The sequence below is a fragment of the Colias eurytheme genome, chromosome 25, assembly GCF_061535395.1.
Source record: "Colias eurytheme isolate Ceu_HAF_F1 chromosome 25, ilColEury1 Martin Lab GWU primary, whole genome shotgun sequence".
Lineage (NCBI taxonomy): Eukaryota > Metazoa > Arthropoda > Insecta > Lepidoptera > Pieridae > Colias > Colias eurytheme.
This window is the reverse complement of record NC_143004.1, coordinates 2,685,411-2,701,953: the sequence shown is the minus strand read 5'-3', so window position 1 is coordinate 2,701,953 and position 16,543 is coordinate 2,685,411. Positions and strand designations below refer to the sequence as shown.

Here is a 16,543-nt window from a genome sequence, read left to right as displayed (position 1 = left end):
TCTTACGCTATTCGTTTCAAGGCAGTTCCCGAAACCCGTACAAGGTCATCACTCCAACTTCTAGGATAATTATAATAATGGTGGTGCCTAGATGAAAAAAAGGATGAAATAAAAGAAAGGATGAAGTAATAAGCCTTTTTTATCTAAAACACAAATAAAATTTATGTTCAATAGCTATTTACAGAAAAGCAAATAGCATTTTTCGTCAGAAGCGATAATCTTTTCTTTAATGTTTACGTATATTCAACATCATTTTATTTTTATATTTAATCATTTTATTATTGCATACAAACATTTTTGCCATCACGATTTCATTGTATATAATAAATAGCTATATTTGTTAATTATATGCACTGGATGTAAACTGTGGATTTAAATATAAAAATAATCAAGTATTTACCAAAATCGAAATTAATAAAATAACCGTTCTATTTTCAATAATCGTATCTATAGTACGACATAAAAGAGATGAAATTAATTATTTTGGAACTAATTCGTTTTTCATTACCTGGCAACCCTGAATTGGCAATGTAGCTGTCAAGTTGAATAAAAATTTGTTGTTTTTTTCGTGAAGTGGAGAATTATTGAGATAAAATTGTTATTTAGAACAAGAAATTTAAATAAAAAAGGAGACATCATGAAAAAGGTTAAACGTAGCGGTGTCCGTGATGTGGTGTATAAAGTTTTTATTCGGTGTTTGTCCGAATTTCAAGCTGGAAATTTATTGACTGATTTGGAAAACGTTTACAAACGTACAGCAGAATATACCGGTGAGATTCCATTTATTTTTGCTCAGTACTACGTAAAATAGAATATTCCATTAGTGACGAGTGTTTAATGTATGTATGTATGGCGATTATTACGTTTTCGCAATTTAATTTGAGGTTATTTGTATGTAAACAAAAACTAGTTTTTATAGTGCGACCAGCACAATTTGAGTCAAGAAGTTATATCCAATCCAACCAGCCTCAAATAAAGTACCTAGTTTAGATTTTACTGCATAGTATAGTGATAACTGTTTTCATACAGCTATCTATCTATTAATCAATCAAACCATAAAAAAAAATCATATTTACTGTATCATATTTACAGATACTGAAGATGCCCCGTACCCTCTTGCCAGTACTTCGAAACAGAGTGATGATCAGTCCTTTGAAGGAGTAGAATATTTAGATTTTGATGAATTATATTAATGTACAAAATTTATCTACAAAAAAAATAAAAATATGTGGTTTTCAAATCGCCTTGTTTTTTTCTACCCGACGGACCCAGAAAGAGGGTTATGTGTTTGAGCTGCATGTATGCTTGTTTGTTTGTATGTTTGATTCTATGTGCGCCTCTGCAGTCTAAGCACTTGACCGATTTTTATAAAATAACTAATTCCAAATACATTTAAGTAAAATTTGACCTAGGTAGGTCAATTAAAATACTAATGTATTTTTGTTTTATTTACACTATTGCTACAATGAAACAATTATAACGGTTTAAATCGCGGTATTTATTTTAGATTATATATATAGATTTTTGGATTTTTATTCTATAGTATCAAGATCGCTTGCGTCGCAGTATCAGTGTTGCTATATGAGCGACGGTGGCGCCCTCATTTATTTTCATCTCTTTTGTGTCGCACTGTACATGATAATCTTTGAACACAGTGTACGCTAGCTTTGTCACACTAGTGATTGAAGCAATGTTTTATCCCTTTCATTATTTCAATACACGTGTCAAGCAAGTGTCATTCATAAAGAATTGTAAATTGTTATTTTTACTCTTAAACTGTAATAATTTAATATATTTTGCTGTGATAATATGATATTCCTTTATCTTTTATTTTTTTGCACGAATACGTGCACTTTCTGAACACACAGGAAGGCATTTTCGACAACTTTAATGTACCTATCGGCATATACGCTCACTGGGACCGGTGACAATCTGACTGATTGCATTGGTCCCAAATAGGACCAATTCACGGAATCAGTTTTAGTGCATCGATGACGTATCTACCTCTTGTTTCTATATATAATATCATTGGCAAGCATCGATGCAAGCATTTACATTTCAAGGAAAAATCTTGTGGGTGTATGTGCGAATGTGTGTTATAATTGGCTCTAATCGGTAACCATGTTCAAGTAAATGCGACTTTCATAAAAATAACGAAAATCTTCTATTGATTTTCATATTGCATATTTTATTCTAATAACTCGATTCAAAACAATAAGAAAGCATAAATTTTGTGTAAACGATTAATGGGTAGCCAAGATATAAGCTTCTTGTTGGTAGCCAATGATGTTATATTATGTAAAAAACCTTTTGACATAAAATTATTAAAATATCATCCAAAAATTACCTATCTGTGAAACAAATTGAATCAATGTCAAATATTCCTGACATCGACGTTTAGTTTTATAAATATTTTAAGGTTATGTTTACATTCGTTTCAAGCAGTTTATTTTTACAAAAATTACAAATTATGCGAGTATATAAATTAAAAGTACGTTAAAAATGTCCAGGAAGATAGAGGAAGCTTTTACTATTTTAAATGAAGAATCTTCAGGTATTTAAAATGCATTCTTTAATCAAAATTACGTACAATTTGGTCACAGTTCAAATTAAAAAACACGATATTTATATTTTAGAGTTGTATTTGACTGGAAAAGTAGCTGAAATTGAAAATTTTGATCCGCTTGAATTTCACAGAGAGTATGTTTCCAAAAATATCCCTGTTATAATAAAAGGTGGATGTTCAGAATGGCCAGCGACACTCAAATGGAATTCTGAATACTTTCGGTAATTATTTTACTATTTTATGTGTTTAAATTATAGGAAGAAATTTTAAAGTTAAATAGAAAATTAAGTCTTGCTCCCTTGCTCACATATGAACAGATGTACTGATTCTGTTCATGCTTTTTCATTGTATTTGTGTCTATGAAGAAAGAAAATATTTTCATAGCTTTTTATCCCTATAATTGTATACATAGTATATTATTATTAGTCTGTGCTATAAGTATCAGAATTAGCATTCAACTAAAAGATAAGCATTATAGTATTTGTTTAAAATAATTTAATTTATTTTAATTTCAAGTATTGAAAAGTCAAAATCACTGTTAACTTTATAAAATTCAACTGTTTAATTTGAGCTGTGAATATACTTATAAAAAAAGATTTCAAATTACAGGACAACCATACCAGATAAATTAGTAACAGTGGCGGTAACACCGAATGGATATGCTGATGGTATCACCAGAGATAAAAATGGTGATGAATACTTTGTAATGCCTTTGGAAATTGAAACAACAATGTCCGAGTTCTTAAACATGCTTGAGGCTAAAAGGTAGTGTTATTGAAGGTAATGCTGGAGTTTATAAATGCATGTATATTTATTACTAGCTGTGCCGCGCGGTTCCACCCACATTGATCTGCTCCTGTTAGTCTTAGCATGATGATATTAGCCGATAGCCTCAATAAATGGGCCATCTAACACCGAAATAATTTTTCAAATCGGACCAATAGTTCCTAAGATTAGCGTGTTAAAACAAACAAACAAACTATTCAGCTTTATAATATTAATATAGATTTTTTATTTATACTATACTTAAGACAAAGAAATATAAGAAGTAAAAGATAAGGTGCAATAATAAGAGGCCACAAATATTGTCCATATATCCGTACATGAAAATAATATTGTATTTCTTTGAACAAATTGATGTAAGTAGAATACCCGCAAAATACATAAAGTCAAGTATTTTATTTTTAATGGTCTATTATTTCTCATTATATTATGACTGCATCTTTGTACATCAAGTATATATTCTAGTAAATATCAACCAGTGGCTCGTAGAATTAAATATTAAAACTTGCTATTTCAGGGAAAATTACGTCCCCTACATACAGAAGCAAAACTCAAATTTAACTGAAGACTTCAAAGAACTGTTACCAGATGTTGAGTTGGATGTTAAGTTTGCGAGTGAGGCGTTTAATAAAAAACCAGATGCTGTCAACTTTTGGATGGGCGATGCAAGAGCAGTTACATCTAGTAAGTTCTATATAGCTTTGTTGCTGTTTTAAAACATAGTACTCAAGTATTTTTTATGTTTATACTTATTTGATATTATTTACATTATAATATGAATAGCCTAAGCATTAACCAGTCAATTTGTTAAATGTTATATTAAGTGGTATGGCTGGATATCATTCAGGCAGTTAATTGAATGACACTGTTTATTAAAAAAGATTTATGATATAAAAAACAAGTCCTGTTGATCTTTTACTTAAATTAGCCCTACACATAAAACAAAGGTTTATCATGCAGAACAAACATTAAAAACAAACCTATGGAGTGAAAGTTCAAAAATGAGCTCTATTTCAACCAGTTAATTCACAATTTACAGTGCACAAAGACCCATACGAGAACATATATTGTGTAATTGATGGTTACAAGGAGTTTATACTCATCCCTCCCACTGACCTCCCATATGTGCCTTATAAGAAATACCCGCAGGCTGTATTCAAACAAAATAATGACTGGGAAATAGAGCCTAAAGCTGATAATGGCGAAGAAAGTAATATATTGCCTTGGATTTGTATAGGTATGTATCTGATAATTTATTTGTTTTACAAGCTTCACCTAGGTAGACCTTGTTTATTGTAAGTTCCAAAAATTGATCAGTTTATTTCTCAATCCAACAGAAGACAAATCTAAAAAACCAAAAACAATTAAAAAAGGTTCAAAATCCAAATAATTATTTCTTTCTTTCTTTAAAATACTTAGTAATTTATATATGTAAGGAAATAAGCCCTAGTTTTATAACTTCTGAACTTGTTTTGCTTAGTTTACTTTGCAGATAACAAATAGTGCATGTAATTATTCATTGAAAAGTATTAAATATGCTATGAGTGAGTTTATCAATTAGTGGTGAAACCTGTTGTTATTTGTTATTTGAAATACATATTATACCTAATTTTATGCATAGACACTCAGACAAAATGTCTAATTTCAATTTTAATTTGAATTGAATATTATTATAACTCTTAATCTTGATCACTCTTTAAAAGTAACTAAAACAGGCTTCAAAACTTAAAATTTCAGATCCCCTCAACCCCGACTTATCAAAATACCCACAGTTTAAAAAAGCCCATAGATACAAAATTCGCTTGAACAAAGGCGATTGTCTATACCTCCCTAGTCTATGGTTCCATCACGTGACGCAGAGTCACGGTTGTATAGCTGTCAACTATTGGTATGATATGGAATTTGATATAAAATACTGTTATTTTAAAATGTTGGAAAAACTATGTGAAAATTTAAGTAACAGTTAATAATAATATAGCAAAAACTCGCGAACAATTAAGTCATTTTAAGTATTGTTTTTAATTTGTTAAAATGAAACAATGTAAATAAATGTATATTTTTATTATATGATCAATAAAACTGTTATAAAAAATCTTCGGCTTGATTTTAATATTTTCGATGCACCACTTCTTTGACTCATTAAATTTATACTCTGTAAATAATATACAATATTAGGTTAATTAACTATTATACTTGACGAATTATAAAAATAACGTTTCGCGCTTTATTACTTTTAAACAAACAACATTTTACAACAAATAGCCTATCTTGCTCGGTAAAGCTTACAAATGGAAAAATGTTTTTTTTTTAAATAGACAAACAAAATCTCTTCCCCATATAATATTAGTATAGATTAACCAAGTAAAAATTACCACAACGTCAGGGTAAATATTCGAAGTTGGCAACACTTTCACGCTCTTGCACACGCCGCGCGGCGAACACACGCCCACCGCGTTGTTCATAACGCACACATCGCCAGCGCTCCACGCGCGTATGATACGTGACGTACAGGTTGTAGTGTTGCAAATGTTTAGTGTTATATTTGCTGAAAAGTTGATAAATTGTGTTATTGTTAAACGATATCGTGTAATTTTTGAAGTGAAACGTCATTAGGCGCGTTGAGAGTAAAATTTCACGGTCGCGTCATGGCAATACCATCACGTCATAGAGTAAGGTATATACAATGGTGATTTTAGTATTTTTGAATGTTGCCAAAGAAATTTCACTTCTGACACGTGTGGTCGCACACACCCTCCTGTTATTTATAGCCATCTATCAAGTCAATCGCATACATATACATATTGTTATAACAGGCATAGGAACGAAATGAAAGTACTAACGTCCTACATACTGAGGATCGGGCCAGTCATTTGGTAATAAGTTTGCCGCCATAGCATATTTAGCTGCTATTTCGGCGCCTACGCACTTCGTAGTGTTGCCATCGTATAAAAGACAGCAGATACCACACATTTTGAGTTCCTCTAGAACACCACCCTGAAATATTTTAATGGTTAGATTTTTGAGATACAATGATAAAAGTATAATTCCGGTTTATATTAAGTACATATATTTAATTAGTACTTTTAAATATGTCACCAAGAAATATAAATAGTTATTTAACATTTTGAACGACCTATACTAACTCATTGCAATTTATTTGCAGTTTATGGGCAGATTTTTTTTAAAATTCATATATTTTAATTAAATTTTATTAAATGATATCCTATACACTTCTATTTGTTTAATATTAATAATTACAATGCCTGTTTTCGGACATGTACATTCCCTTAGCCCCAGAGTCGCACATTCTGCGCCATGACAGCTCCTGTCAGTTAAGCATTTCCCGCCGAGACCGCACCGACAGCCGTGCGTGTTGACACATGTGCACGCCATGTCTTGCCATGTGCAATCCTGAATGATGAGAATTATTTTCGTTGATTAACATTTTGATATGATATGCCATCAAACTACGCTTTGTGACGTCATAGTTGTGTGTTCACTTAATTAATAATAATCTAATACAATAACTAATAACGTTTAGGTATTTAAATTTGATATTTTAAATGTGTTTTTTGACGTATCTTTGATTTGATACAGTTCGTATATTAAAATAATTAAACGAATTTGGACTAAAACTCAACCCAGCTAAAAGCAATGTCATCATAATCGGTAGTCCTTATCTAATTTCGGAAATCGACTGGGGTATTTTGCCAAACATCAAAATCGGTGACGTTGTTATACCTTACAAAACGGTAGTTAGAAACTTAGGTGTGGTTTTTGACCAAACCTTGTCCTGGTCTCACCATATTCAGGAATTAAGCCGTAGGATCTATGCTGCTTCTGCTACGCTCCGGCGGCTTCGTAACTTCTTGCCTATTCCTACCAAAATTACGCTAGCACAATCCCTTCTCCTTCCTATACTTGATTACGCAGATGCATGTTTTCCTGATTTAGCAGTCGAGCATCTTGATAAACTTGAGCGTCTCCAAAATTTCTGTATTAGATTTATTTTCGGCCTTCGAAAATATGACCACGTTTCTTCTTTCAGGAAAAGGCTCAAGTGGCTCCCTATCCGACTTCGCCGGAATCTACACTATTTGCAACTACTGTTCCGTATCCTTTTTAATCCCTCCGCTCCTTCCTACCTCAAGTCCAATTTTTCCTTCTTGCACAGTGAAAGCTACTCACTTCGCTCTGAGGATAGACTCATCTTGCGTGTTCCAAGTCGACGCACAAATTTTTATGGCAAGTCTTTTGCAGCGATATCAGTTAAGTTATGGAACTCTCTGCCATTAAATATTCGTCAAGCCCAGACCCCTTCGGGTTTTAAAAATCTTGTGCGACAACATTTTCTTTCCGCTGCTGATCCGGACCAGTAATATTTTATTAACTTTTTATTTTTCTTTCATATTTTCATTATGTTACAATATGTACGTGGTACTCTGTATTAGATATAGATGGTATTCGTATAATAATTTTATCTTATTCAATATCAGTGTGTTTCCCTCTAAGTATATATTTATTTATGTTTATTATATAATATGTAATTGGTATGTATATCTGTTTATTTTATTTATGTATATGTATATTTATATATTGTGTATGTATATATGTATAGTATATGTGATATTGTATATGGATATGTATTATTTAAGGTAGATATATATTATTATTTTATTTTTTTTTGTTTTCTTGCTATTAATTATTCTTTTTCTGTTCTCGTCCCGCCAATTAGTGATCTTTTTGCTTGTTTACCTTTTACCGTGGTTGCCTGGAAGAGATCACTATTAAGTGATAAGGCCGCCAAAATAGTTGTACTCTGTTCTATGTGTATTGTGTAAGTAGTTCTAAGGCTTCTGTACAATTATTAAAGTGTTAAATAAATAAATAAATAAATAATTCAAATCAATAAATAAAGAAAAATGTTTAATAAAATTATGTGCAAAAGGCATCTTTTATATTTCAATTAATTAGTTATATATTGTAATAAATATTATTATAGAACAAACAATTCCACTCTTAGTGTGATTAGCGAAATGACAGTCCGCTTTACAGCACAAGCCCTGTGATGGATGACATGTAGCCGTCGGTGCCACGGAACAGCCCTCCTTGTGAAGAGCTCTGAAAAAATTGTCTGAAACTGTCATTTTTGCCGCCATTTTTAACCTTATAAGACATCAAACGAAATTTAAATGGATGTTTGCAAGCTATAATTGAAATGGGTAAGTTTATTTGTTTTCGGTTTTTCTGCATGATCTGAAGAATAATAACGATAGGCTTTGTAATTTCAGCGCATCAGGTACTTTCTATAATAGAACAAGTTTGTTGAACAAGGGATGTGTGTTGGAAGTGTAGATGGAGAAATGCCATCGAATTCAATAGTACAATAAATATTTTAGTTTATTTTCAAGAAGATTAGATAAATTTACCCATCTTCAAAAGCGAGAGCTCCTCCCGCCCGCGGTGTGCAGCATGGATCCCGGCTGTTACAGTGGAATGGCAGCCCGCAATCACACGCTTCGCCTTCTTCAACTATACCTGTGTGTAATTTTTATTTTATAAAGTGTCGATTTTATGAAGAGAATCGAATCGTATTCGAAACCGAAAAAATAACACGTTCAATAACATAACATGTATAATGCATTGTCGTACTTGAAACTAGTCTCAATCGCCTATTTAAAAGTCGTAAAAATAATAAGCCCGGATGATGTAGGATAAAACATTGATGGAATGAAATACCATATTTCGTTGCAGTTATGTTCAATATTTATTGCATCTCTCAATACAAAACTCTGCCCAATAGACGGATAGGCAGAGTTTTGCTTTGGACATTTTTTGAATGTGATTGTGAGCGTTTATTTTACATCAATACGATTATTGTATATATTTTACCATTCCCACAATAAGGCCTATCCACCACCGCCATGCAATAGCTCATGCTGTTCAAAGTAGCTGCAACCAGTCGCTTACTGCAAAGCGAGAACTCATACTTATGTCCCGTCTCTGAAGTGGAAGACAGGGATCCCATGAGATAACCGCGGCATTCGGGGTTGGGGAAGTTGTCGTCGTGATGCGCACCGAAACTGTGCCCTGGAATACGTAGAAATAATTATTTTTGCATGTAATTTATGTTACGCTCAAAAGACCGAAAATATCCATTGAGCGAAAAAAATAGCTCATTATGTGGTGTGGTTCCAGTAACAGAGCTACATCGCGAAATTCGTGTTGCGTCTCTAAAACGCTCGCGCTCTGTGTTGTGGCAATAATCAAATGCCACGATGTGTTCCGAACATTAATTGTTTTACCGTAATATTTGTGTGTAATATGCATATGTGTTTCGCACAGACCGCTCCCTAGTGAGAAACTGTAATAATTTAGAGAAATGTCTGACCCATCTCATGTGCAAGCGTCAAAGCAGCAATCCTCTCTGGTACTCTCTCTATCCCGGCTGCCGTCGCGTGCTCTATAGCAAGCGTGCTGAACAAGCGCCTATCAAACCGCCTATACCGCCCCTTAGTGAGAAACTGCAATGTGTGTGGACTGTGGTGTAGAGACTAGAAAAATGACTAGTGATATGAAACTGCTATGTATAGTGAAATGTCTAACCCATTTCATGTGCAAGTGTCAAAGCAGCAATCCTCTCGGGCACTCTCTCTAACCCGTCTGCCGTCGCGTGTGCTACCGCAAGCGTGTTGAACGAGCGCCTATCAAACCGCCTATACCGCCCCCTAGTGAGAAACTGCAATGCGTGTGGACTGTGGTGTAGAGACTAGAGAAATATCAGACTAGTGATATGAAACTGCTATGTATAGTGAAATGTCTAACCCATCTCATGTGCAAGCGTCAAAGCAGCAATCCTCTCGGGCACTCTCTCTAACCCGTCCGCGGTCGCGTGCGCTACCGCAAGCGTGTTGAACGAGCGGCCGAACGCGCGGCGATCGCACAGACCGCCCGCCGCGCCGCCCATACCGCCCCCTAGTGATGTGAAACTGCAAATAGACCGTGTTTTAGAAAGAAAGAAAGAACATTTATTTAACTCCACAATAACACACACAATTAACACAGAATACAATAATTAAAATTAAAACAACACAACATGAAACAAAACAATACAAGAACAATAAATGAAAGAGTAAAATAAAATAAATTAAGCCGAAAAGTAAAGGAAATTAATTTAAGCAAGCTTAGATGTTTGAAAATTCAAAAAATAAAATATTAGTAAATGTAACTATAATTAGGTTCACATGTATGTAATTTTTTTTTGTTTTGTAGTAAAACATAAAATATATTATGTTCTATCTTTCACGTATCATTTGGAATACCATGTTTTCAGTTGGTGTAGTGAAATAGAGATGTTTTAGCTGTTCTGGTTGATCAGAACGTTATTTTTTTGTCTTATGACGGTGCCCTATAATCTGTAGGAATTTGATTCCTCCGCCAAATATCAAATCCTTTTGAACTGCATAATTTTATAAATAGTAAAAATACGTTCTTAAAAACCTTTACCTCAACCCAAGCGTCCGATTATTAAACGCGTGTCCAGAGAAAGCGACGCCCAGACAAACTTCAGACAACCTGCGCAGTCTGGCGAAGCGCATAAGATACGATCTCCCGTCCACAGACCGCTCGTTCGAGAGGTCGCCGAACACGCGCCCGTTGGTCTCGTGTGATGTTAGCACTAGGATGTACTTTACGGAGAAACCTAGAATGATTATCAATATATAGTATTATGTGCCATGTTGTCGTTGATTTTGTGGATTTCTACTGCTACTGTCTCCAATAAATTCATGCGTTTGCTATCTCTAACGATCTTATATTTTACTATGTGTTACAGTGACTATTTTTTGCTATAGCTTTGCAAAGTTACAACATCTTAATTTGACCGTTGACGACATTCTCAGTGAATTCGTTAATAAATGATAGATAATGCAATATAGACCTAAGTACCAAAAAAATTTGAGAACCGAAAATAATTGCTATTCTCGTGCCTATGTTGTGTTGATGTTCTGTATGTAATTATAAGTGTATAAAAATATTCGATAGGTTGTTAGTATAATAATAAAATTCTCAGGCTTACCAATATTATCAGGTATACCATCTTCGTTAAAATCTGCGTTCCTAAATATTATGTCCGCCTGCGCTACCGCGTGTATCATTCTTCGCAAGACGTGTTTTAGACTCGAGTTGGCATCCTTTACAAAAATTGATGTCATTTAAAATTAATTAATACATTCAGGGCCAAGATCAATCGTTTCTAGATTTTTTGGATACGCTAGAAAAGGGATAATTTATTACTTTTCGAGTACATTATTTGGAAAGCAAAAACAGCTCGATGAATGAATTACGGACGGGGCTTCGTTTCTTAAAATTCGCTTTTATTTTGAGCGAGATACTAGCATATCAAAATTATTATGGAAACCGAATTGAAAAAGTAAATACATACCTAGAGGTAATAATTTACGAACCTTGTCATAAAACTCCTTATCCGCCAAAAGCAGTAAATCGCAAATCCTGGATCTCGCAATACCTGGCTTACGTGCTCGATTTTGGTAGCGGTATGGGAAGTAGGGTAGTCGAGCATAGCCAGTACCTTCCTATAGTAGAATGTCTTTTAAAATGTAGTGTGTATCCTACAGAGAAAAATTCTGCACAGTTAACGATAGACAATATATTACTGTAATAGAAGTTTCAAAATAAAAGGTTGTGTAACGTAATGGTAGTTTAATAATTTTAGAGAGGTTCTTCCCAAGATAAATGAGGAATATTTTCAAAATGCAATGCAAAATCAACATAGAGACCAATGACAAAGCTAGAGTTTTGCTAAACACGCTAATCTCAGGAACTACTGATTCAAATTGATAATGTACCTATTACTGCAATTTATTGAAGATAGAATATAATAATAGTTAAAGCAAAATCTATAAGCTATAAAAAGCATCACCTGATCACCTGTGCATGATCGCTGCGAGGTTGCCGCGGCGCCGCCACGTGGTCGTTCTCGAACCTTCCAAACTTCTTGCTCAGATCGTCGCGGCCGTACGGATCCGCGTGGAGTGTTCTATTACCTGAAAAAAAATAGAGGAACAAGTGCAAATGGTGATTAAAATTGAAGCAAATTTAAGATGATGTCTTCTTGTTCATTAAATCAAACTGCTAATGCCCAGGAAATTTGAAATTAATGTTTCAATATAAAGTAAAATTTTTAAGTATTATTATTTATTTGTATATGTAGGTAAATCTCATAGTAGTTTTAGTAGTAAAGACGAATACAATATGACGAAACTTTATCATTTATGGGATTTTGTACTAGTAAGTAGTACTTGTTTGTTCAATTATACAGGCAGGGAAAATGCAAATTAAAAATTTTTATTTAAGAACATTCGTTGCAATGAAGATGATAGAGTTATCTGTAGGATATTGGACAGATAATAATTAAGTGTCGAATTTATTTAGGTAATCAATATGTGCTACGAATTATTAGTAAAAATGAATTAAAAATTCTCGTCAGTTTTATGGACGACCGTCGGTTACCTACATTGCATTAGCATATGTATATTTTAAAATATTTGCATATTTATGATTTTTGTTCACCCCAGTAAAAGGCTGGTAGCTAATAAGTAAGTATATGAGTTACGCTTGTACCTTTGAAGTTATCTAAAATATTTTTTTTGGGACAGTAAAAGCTTTTCATTCCCTACGTGTAAAACTTTGAAAACAGTTAAAAGCCATTTTTGGCGTTTCAAAGTTTTTGCCTTCTTCGGCATGTGTTCAATTTTTATTTAGCTTAGCATCATATCTTTATAATCCTGTGATAAAAATTTACATCCACATTGTAATTTGTCGCTCACGCGGTACATAAATGATATATTTACATATTAAAATATTATAACAAGTTTAAAAATGCCATCACACATCAATCAATGCAGACAATAAAAAAAATGCTTGGATTAGTTGGTTACGTAATGTTTCTACAAAATGAGGTAAAAAGGGAAAAAATATATTATAATGCATATTTATATGCAAGAGATTTTGCAGAGATATCACGTGATATAGTCGTGAGAGTCTTGATCGGAATGCTATGTATATATGCTAAAGGCAAAGAATTATGAAATAAATAATATTAAACCATGCTATCATCATGTCACTTATATTTTCAACCGACCTTAAATAAGGGAAGACTTTTTGGGATTTTTACCTCAGAACTTTTGTTGGGAGAATTTATTGTGATGACACTTTTTTATTTTGAAAGCTAGTACTTTCCAGTTGGTCTCATTTAAAGTTAGTCTAGTTTGCAAGCAGTTTAGTTTTACTTATTTATATCCACCTAAAACGAAGGTAAAGAATTATCTATCTAGCTATGCTAGTCTCGGCACAAATTCCTACCTAAATGTAACAATCCATAGAACTGCTGGTCCTCTCCAATGTACCCCTCTGCGGACCCAGCAGCTGGGTCCTCTACGGGGAACCCGTACGCCATCATGACGTCATCGAGGGGGTATAATCTGTCTGTGAGCTCGTCGTTAACTTCAGGATCTAGGAGAAGGGCTGACTCGTCTGATGTTAGCGCGGATGATCCTGAAAGTTAAAGTGTGGTGTGTGTGTGTTAAAGACAAATACATACTTACAACTGAGATGATTATTTTCTTTAAATTTTTCAGTAATAGAAGAAATTTATGGTGATATAAAGCAATTCTTTTCTACTAGGTACATTTCTACTGTGATGTAAAATTTTGTGTAGTTATATTTTTTTAATTATACGCAGCTTGATCTTAATGCTCTAATGTTAGTTATACATAGGTACAGAATTGGTAATTTTTTATATCCAAGGATAGGTAAGAAAGCTTCTATCCATTATTCCTTGTAAAAAAATACAGACAGGGAGAAAATTTGCAAGTAGGTAACAATTCTGCTACATCATTCCATATTATGAATTAAAAACCGATCGACTTTATCTACACCTCAAGAATTTTACAACTATTCTACTATAGGATTTCGTACCTACAGACTGCATCTTCAAACACAGCAAATGTACTTCTTTCCCAAACCTAGCTTCTACCACATTGTACCCATATGCCCTGCAGATCCTTTGAGCTCTATCTTCATTCTGCAGACCAGCCACCACGCCCAGGAAAAGGAGAATCCAGCTCATACTAATTGTCTAATGATTCGACATAGTTTATAGTTTATACTAGTTTTGATTGAGTCAATGTGACGTTCTTATTTCACTCTGTGAGATATACCTAGATTCTTCTATTGAAGGAAAAAGTTCGGTTTATTAAAATATAGTGTAATTTTGAATCTATTAAAACGAAGTTAATCTACTACATTGTGATTCCAAAGAAAATCTGTAAGTTACGTTTTTTAATAATGGACTTCAAACAATAATTTGTGCTTTTAGATTTTTTTATCTCCATAGTAAAGCTTATTATAATTTACTATATTTTAAACAAGAAGTCATTGTTCATAAAAGTGTTATATTATCTGTGATAAAAGCATCTACTCACAATCTACTGCAGTCTATAGTCTAGACAAATTAATATCATAACAAGAACTTATACGTGACTTATACCTACCTACCTATTATTGAGTAAACCTAAGTATTGTAAAAAGTACGTTACATCCTACTAAAATTGTAAATGCGAAAGTTTGCGAGTATGTATGTATGGATGTTCGTTACGCTTTCATGCAAATACTACAGATCCGATTACAATGAAATTTGGCACACACATAGAGGGTAACTTGGATTAACACATAGGATAGATTTTATCCTGGAAATCCCACAGGCACGGGAACTATGTATGCAGGTTTTCCTTTGAAAATTTGGGCGAAGCTGCGGGCGGAAAGCTAGAAGGTATCTGTGCAGTAAAAAATGATTATGACAAATGTACACGCTCCTTACACCGGAACGGCGCTACATCTAATCAGACATACAAATCGTGTATCAATTAAGAGGTATACTATGAAACTTCGTATTTATATTTACACTACGCTTCGAGTCTATCACGATATTGTAATTAACATTCCGCCGACGAGAGCTTCATTCATAAAAACGATTAATTGATACGTGGGTGTTTTATGAATTTTAAACGAAATAATATGAGCAATTTTAGAGCTTAAACAATTAGAAATTTAAAATTTTCAAACGTACGTTTTCCCCTTAAATAAAATTCCCGTAACATTAAAATTAAAAAATTCATGAAAACTGTTTTATTTCTAAAATATTAACTATGTCGTCGTGACTCGCGTAAAGTTCATACAAAATACGTAGTTATATAAAATAACAACAACTTTGTATTAGAATGTATGTAATATCACAATAAAATATTAGATACTTATTACATTTAAAAATGTATAAGGATGATATTATAATCTGTAATACAATAAACTGCATATTTTTATGTAATTAACTATGACCCGCGGTTTCATCCGCAGTACCTAAATAAAAATCCGTCCAGTAGTTTTGGCATGATAAAGTAACTAATTCGTCAAAATATGCAAGCTTTCACATTTTTTTCATTGCATACCTACTTAAATTAATTATTATTTTATGGCTTTTTCTAAGAATAATAAGAAAGAAAGTAACATCTATTCATCAGGGACAGCACGACATACATTAACAGAACAAATTATACAAATATGATAAAAAGAAATATACCGGCTGAATTGAGAACCTCTTTTTTTTGCAGTCGGTTAGAAATAAAATACATACCTACATAACAACGAAAATAAAACAAAATAAATTAAATTAAGAATTAGAAAAAAATAAGACCAAGACTGAGCATAATACCTTTACAATTACGATTTACGATGTACCTATATTCCTATAACTGAAGTAATAACTATAAAAACTTCCATTGAATACTAGATGGCGCTAGGTGTATTTACCAGAATATTTTTGATCACTCATTTTGCTACGGTTGTGCTACGCTTTTTGAATACTAAAAAGCACATTTTACACTACCTATTAGGAATATTGCGCATTTTTTGATTTCGAAGGATAGTTGATTCATACTTCGTAAGATGTTATCACAGTACTTATGAATATTAAAAAAAAACTGTGAAATTTTTACTTCAATTTTGATGTCCTATTTGTACTCTAAACAAATTATCTATTTAAAAAAAATATATACTCTATATATATAAATTATAATCTATTCCAACAAGCAGACATTTTCCTGGATACACATCTTTTAA

At 32.9% G+C, this 16,543-nt stretch overlaps 2 protein-coding genes across 2 annotated transcripts; one reads left to right on the top strand and one right to left on the bottom strand.

Annotated features, from left to right (window-relative positions):
- Window positions 1–2,415: 2,415 nt before the first annotated feature.
- JMJD7 (Jumonji domain containing 7) lies at window positions 2,416–5,436 on the top strand. The gene is made up of 6 exons (XM_090116128.1): window positions 2,416–2,554; window positions 2,637–2,787; window positions 3,176–3,331; window positions 3,867–4,033; window positions 4,389–4,586; window positions 5,087–5,436. Exons 1-6 carry the CDS (start codon window positions 2,503–2,505, stop codon window positions 5,314–5,316), a joined length of 954 nt encoding a protein of 317 aa, XP_089972254.1. The 5' UTR covers window positions 2,416–2,502; the 3' UTR covers window positions 5,317–5,436.
- LOC149897494 (disintegrin and metalloproteinase domain-containing protein 10-like) lies at window positions 5,396–14,563 on the bottom strand. The gene is made up of 14 exons (XM_090116129.1): window positions 14,348–14,563; window positions 13,733–13,924; window positions 12,299–12,414; window positions 11,815–11,943; window positions 11,427–11,541; window positions 10,856–11,051; window positions 10,175–10,338; window positions 9,242–9,439; window positions 8,779–8,887; window positions 8,359–8,470; window positions 6,608–6,760; window positions 6,190–6,343; window positions 5,722–5,894; window positions 5,396–5,501 (listed from the first exon to the last, which is right to left on the bottom strand). Exons 1-14 carry the CDS (start codon window positions 14,496–14,498, stop codon window positions 5,412–5,414), a joined length of 2,052 nt encoding a protein of 683 aa, XP_089972255.1. The 5' UTR covers window positions 14,499–14,563; the 3' UTR covers window positions 5,396–5,411.
- Window positions 14,564–16,543: the final 1,980 nt, after the last annotated feature.

Excerpts from the sequence above, each read along its gene's own strand:
- JMJD7 (XM_090116128.1), top strand. The coding sequence starts at position 2,503 with ATGTCCAGGAAGATAGAGGAAGCTTTTACTATTTTAAATGAAGAATCT. Across the intron at positions 2,788-3,175 it reads TGGAATTCTGAATACTTTCG|GACAACCATACCAGATAAAT; the intron begins GTAATTATTTTA and ends TTCAAATTACAG. Across the intron at positions 4,587-5,086 it reads ATTGCCTTGGATTTGTATAG|ATCCCCTCAACCCCGACTTA; the intron begins GTATGTATCTGA and ends TTAAAATTTCAG.
- LOC149897494 (XM_090116129.1), bottom strand. The coding sequence starts at position 14,498 with ATGAGCTGGATTCTCCTTTTCCTGGGCGTGGTGGCTGGTCTGCAGAAT. Across the intron at positions 9,440-10,174 it reads GACGCTTGCACATGAGATGG|GGCACAGTTTCGGTGCGCAT; the intron begins GTTAGACATTTC and ends TACGTATTCCAG. Across the intron at positions 8,471-8,778 it reads GCTCTCGCTTTTGAAGATGG|AGCTCTTCACAAGGAGGGCT; the intron begins GTAAATTTATCT and ends CAATTTTTTCAG.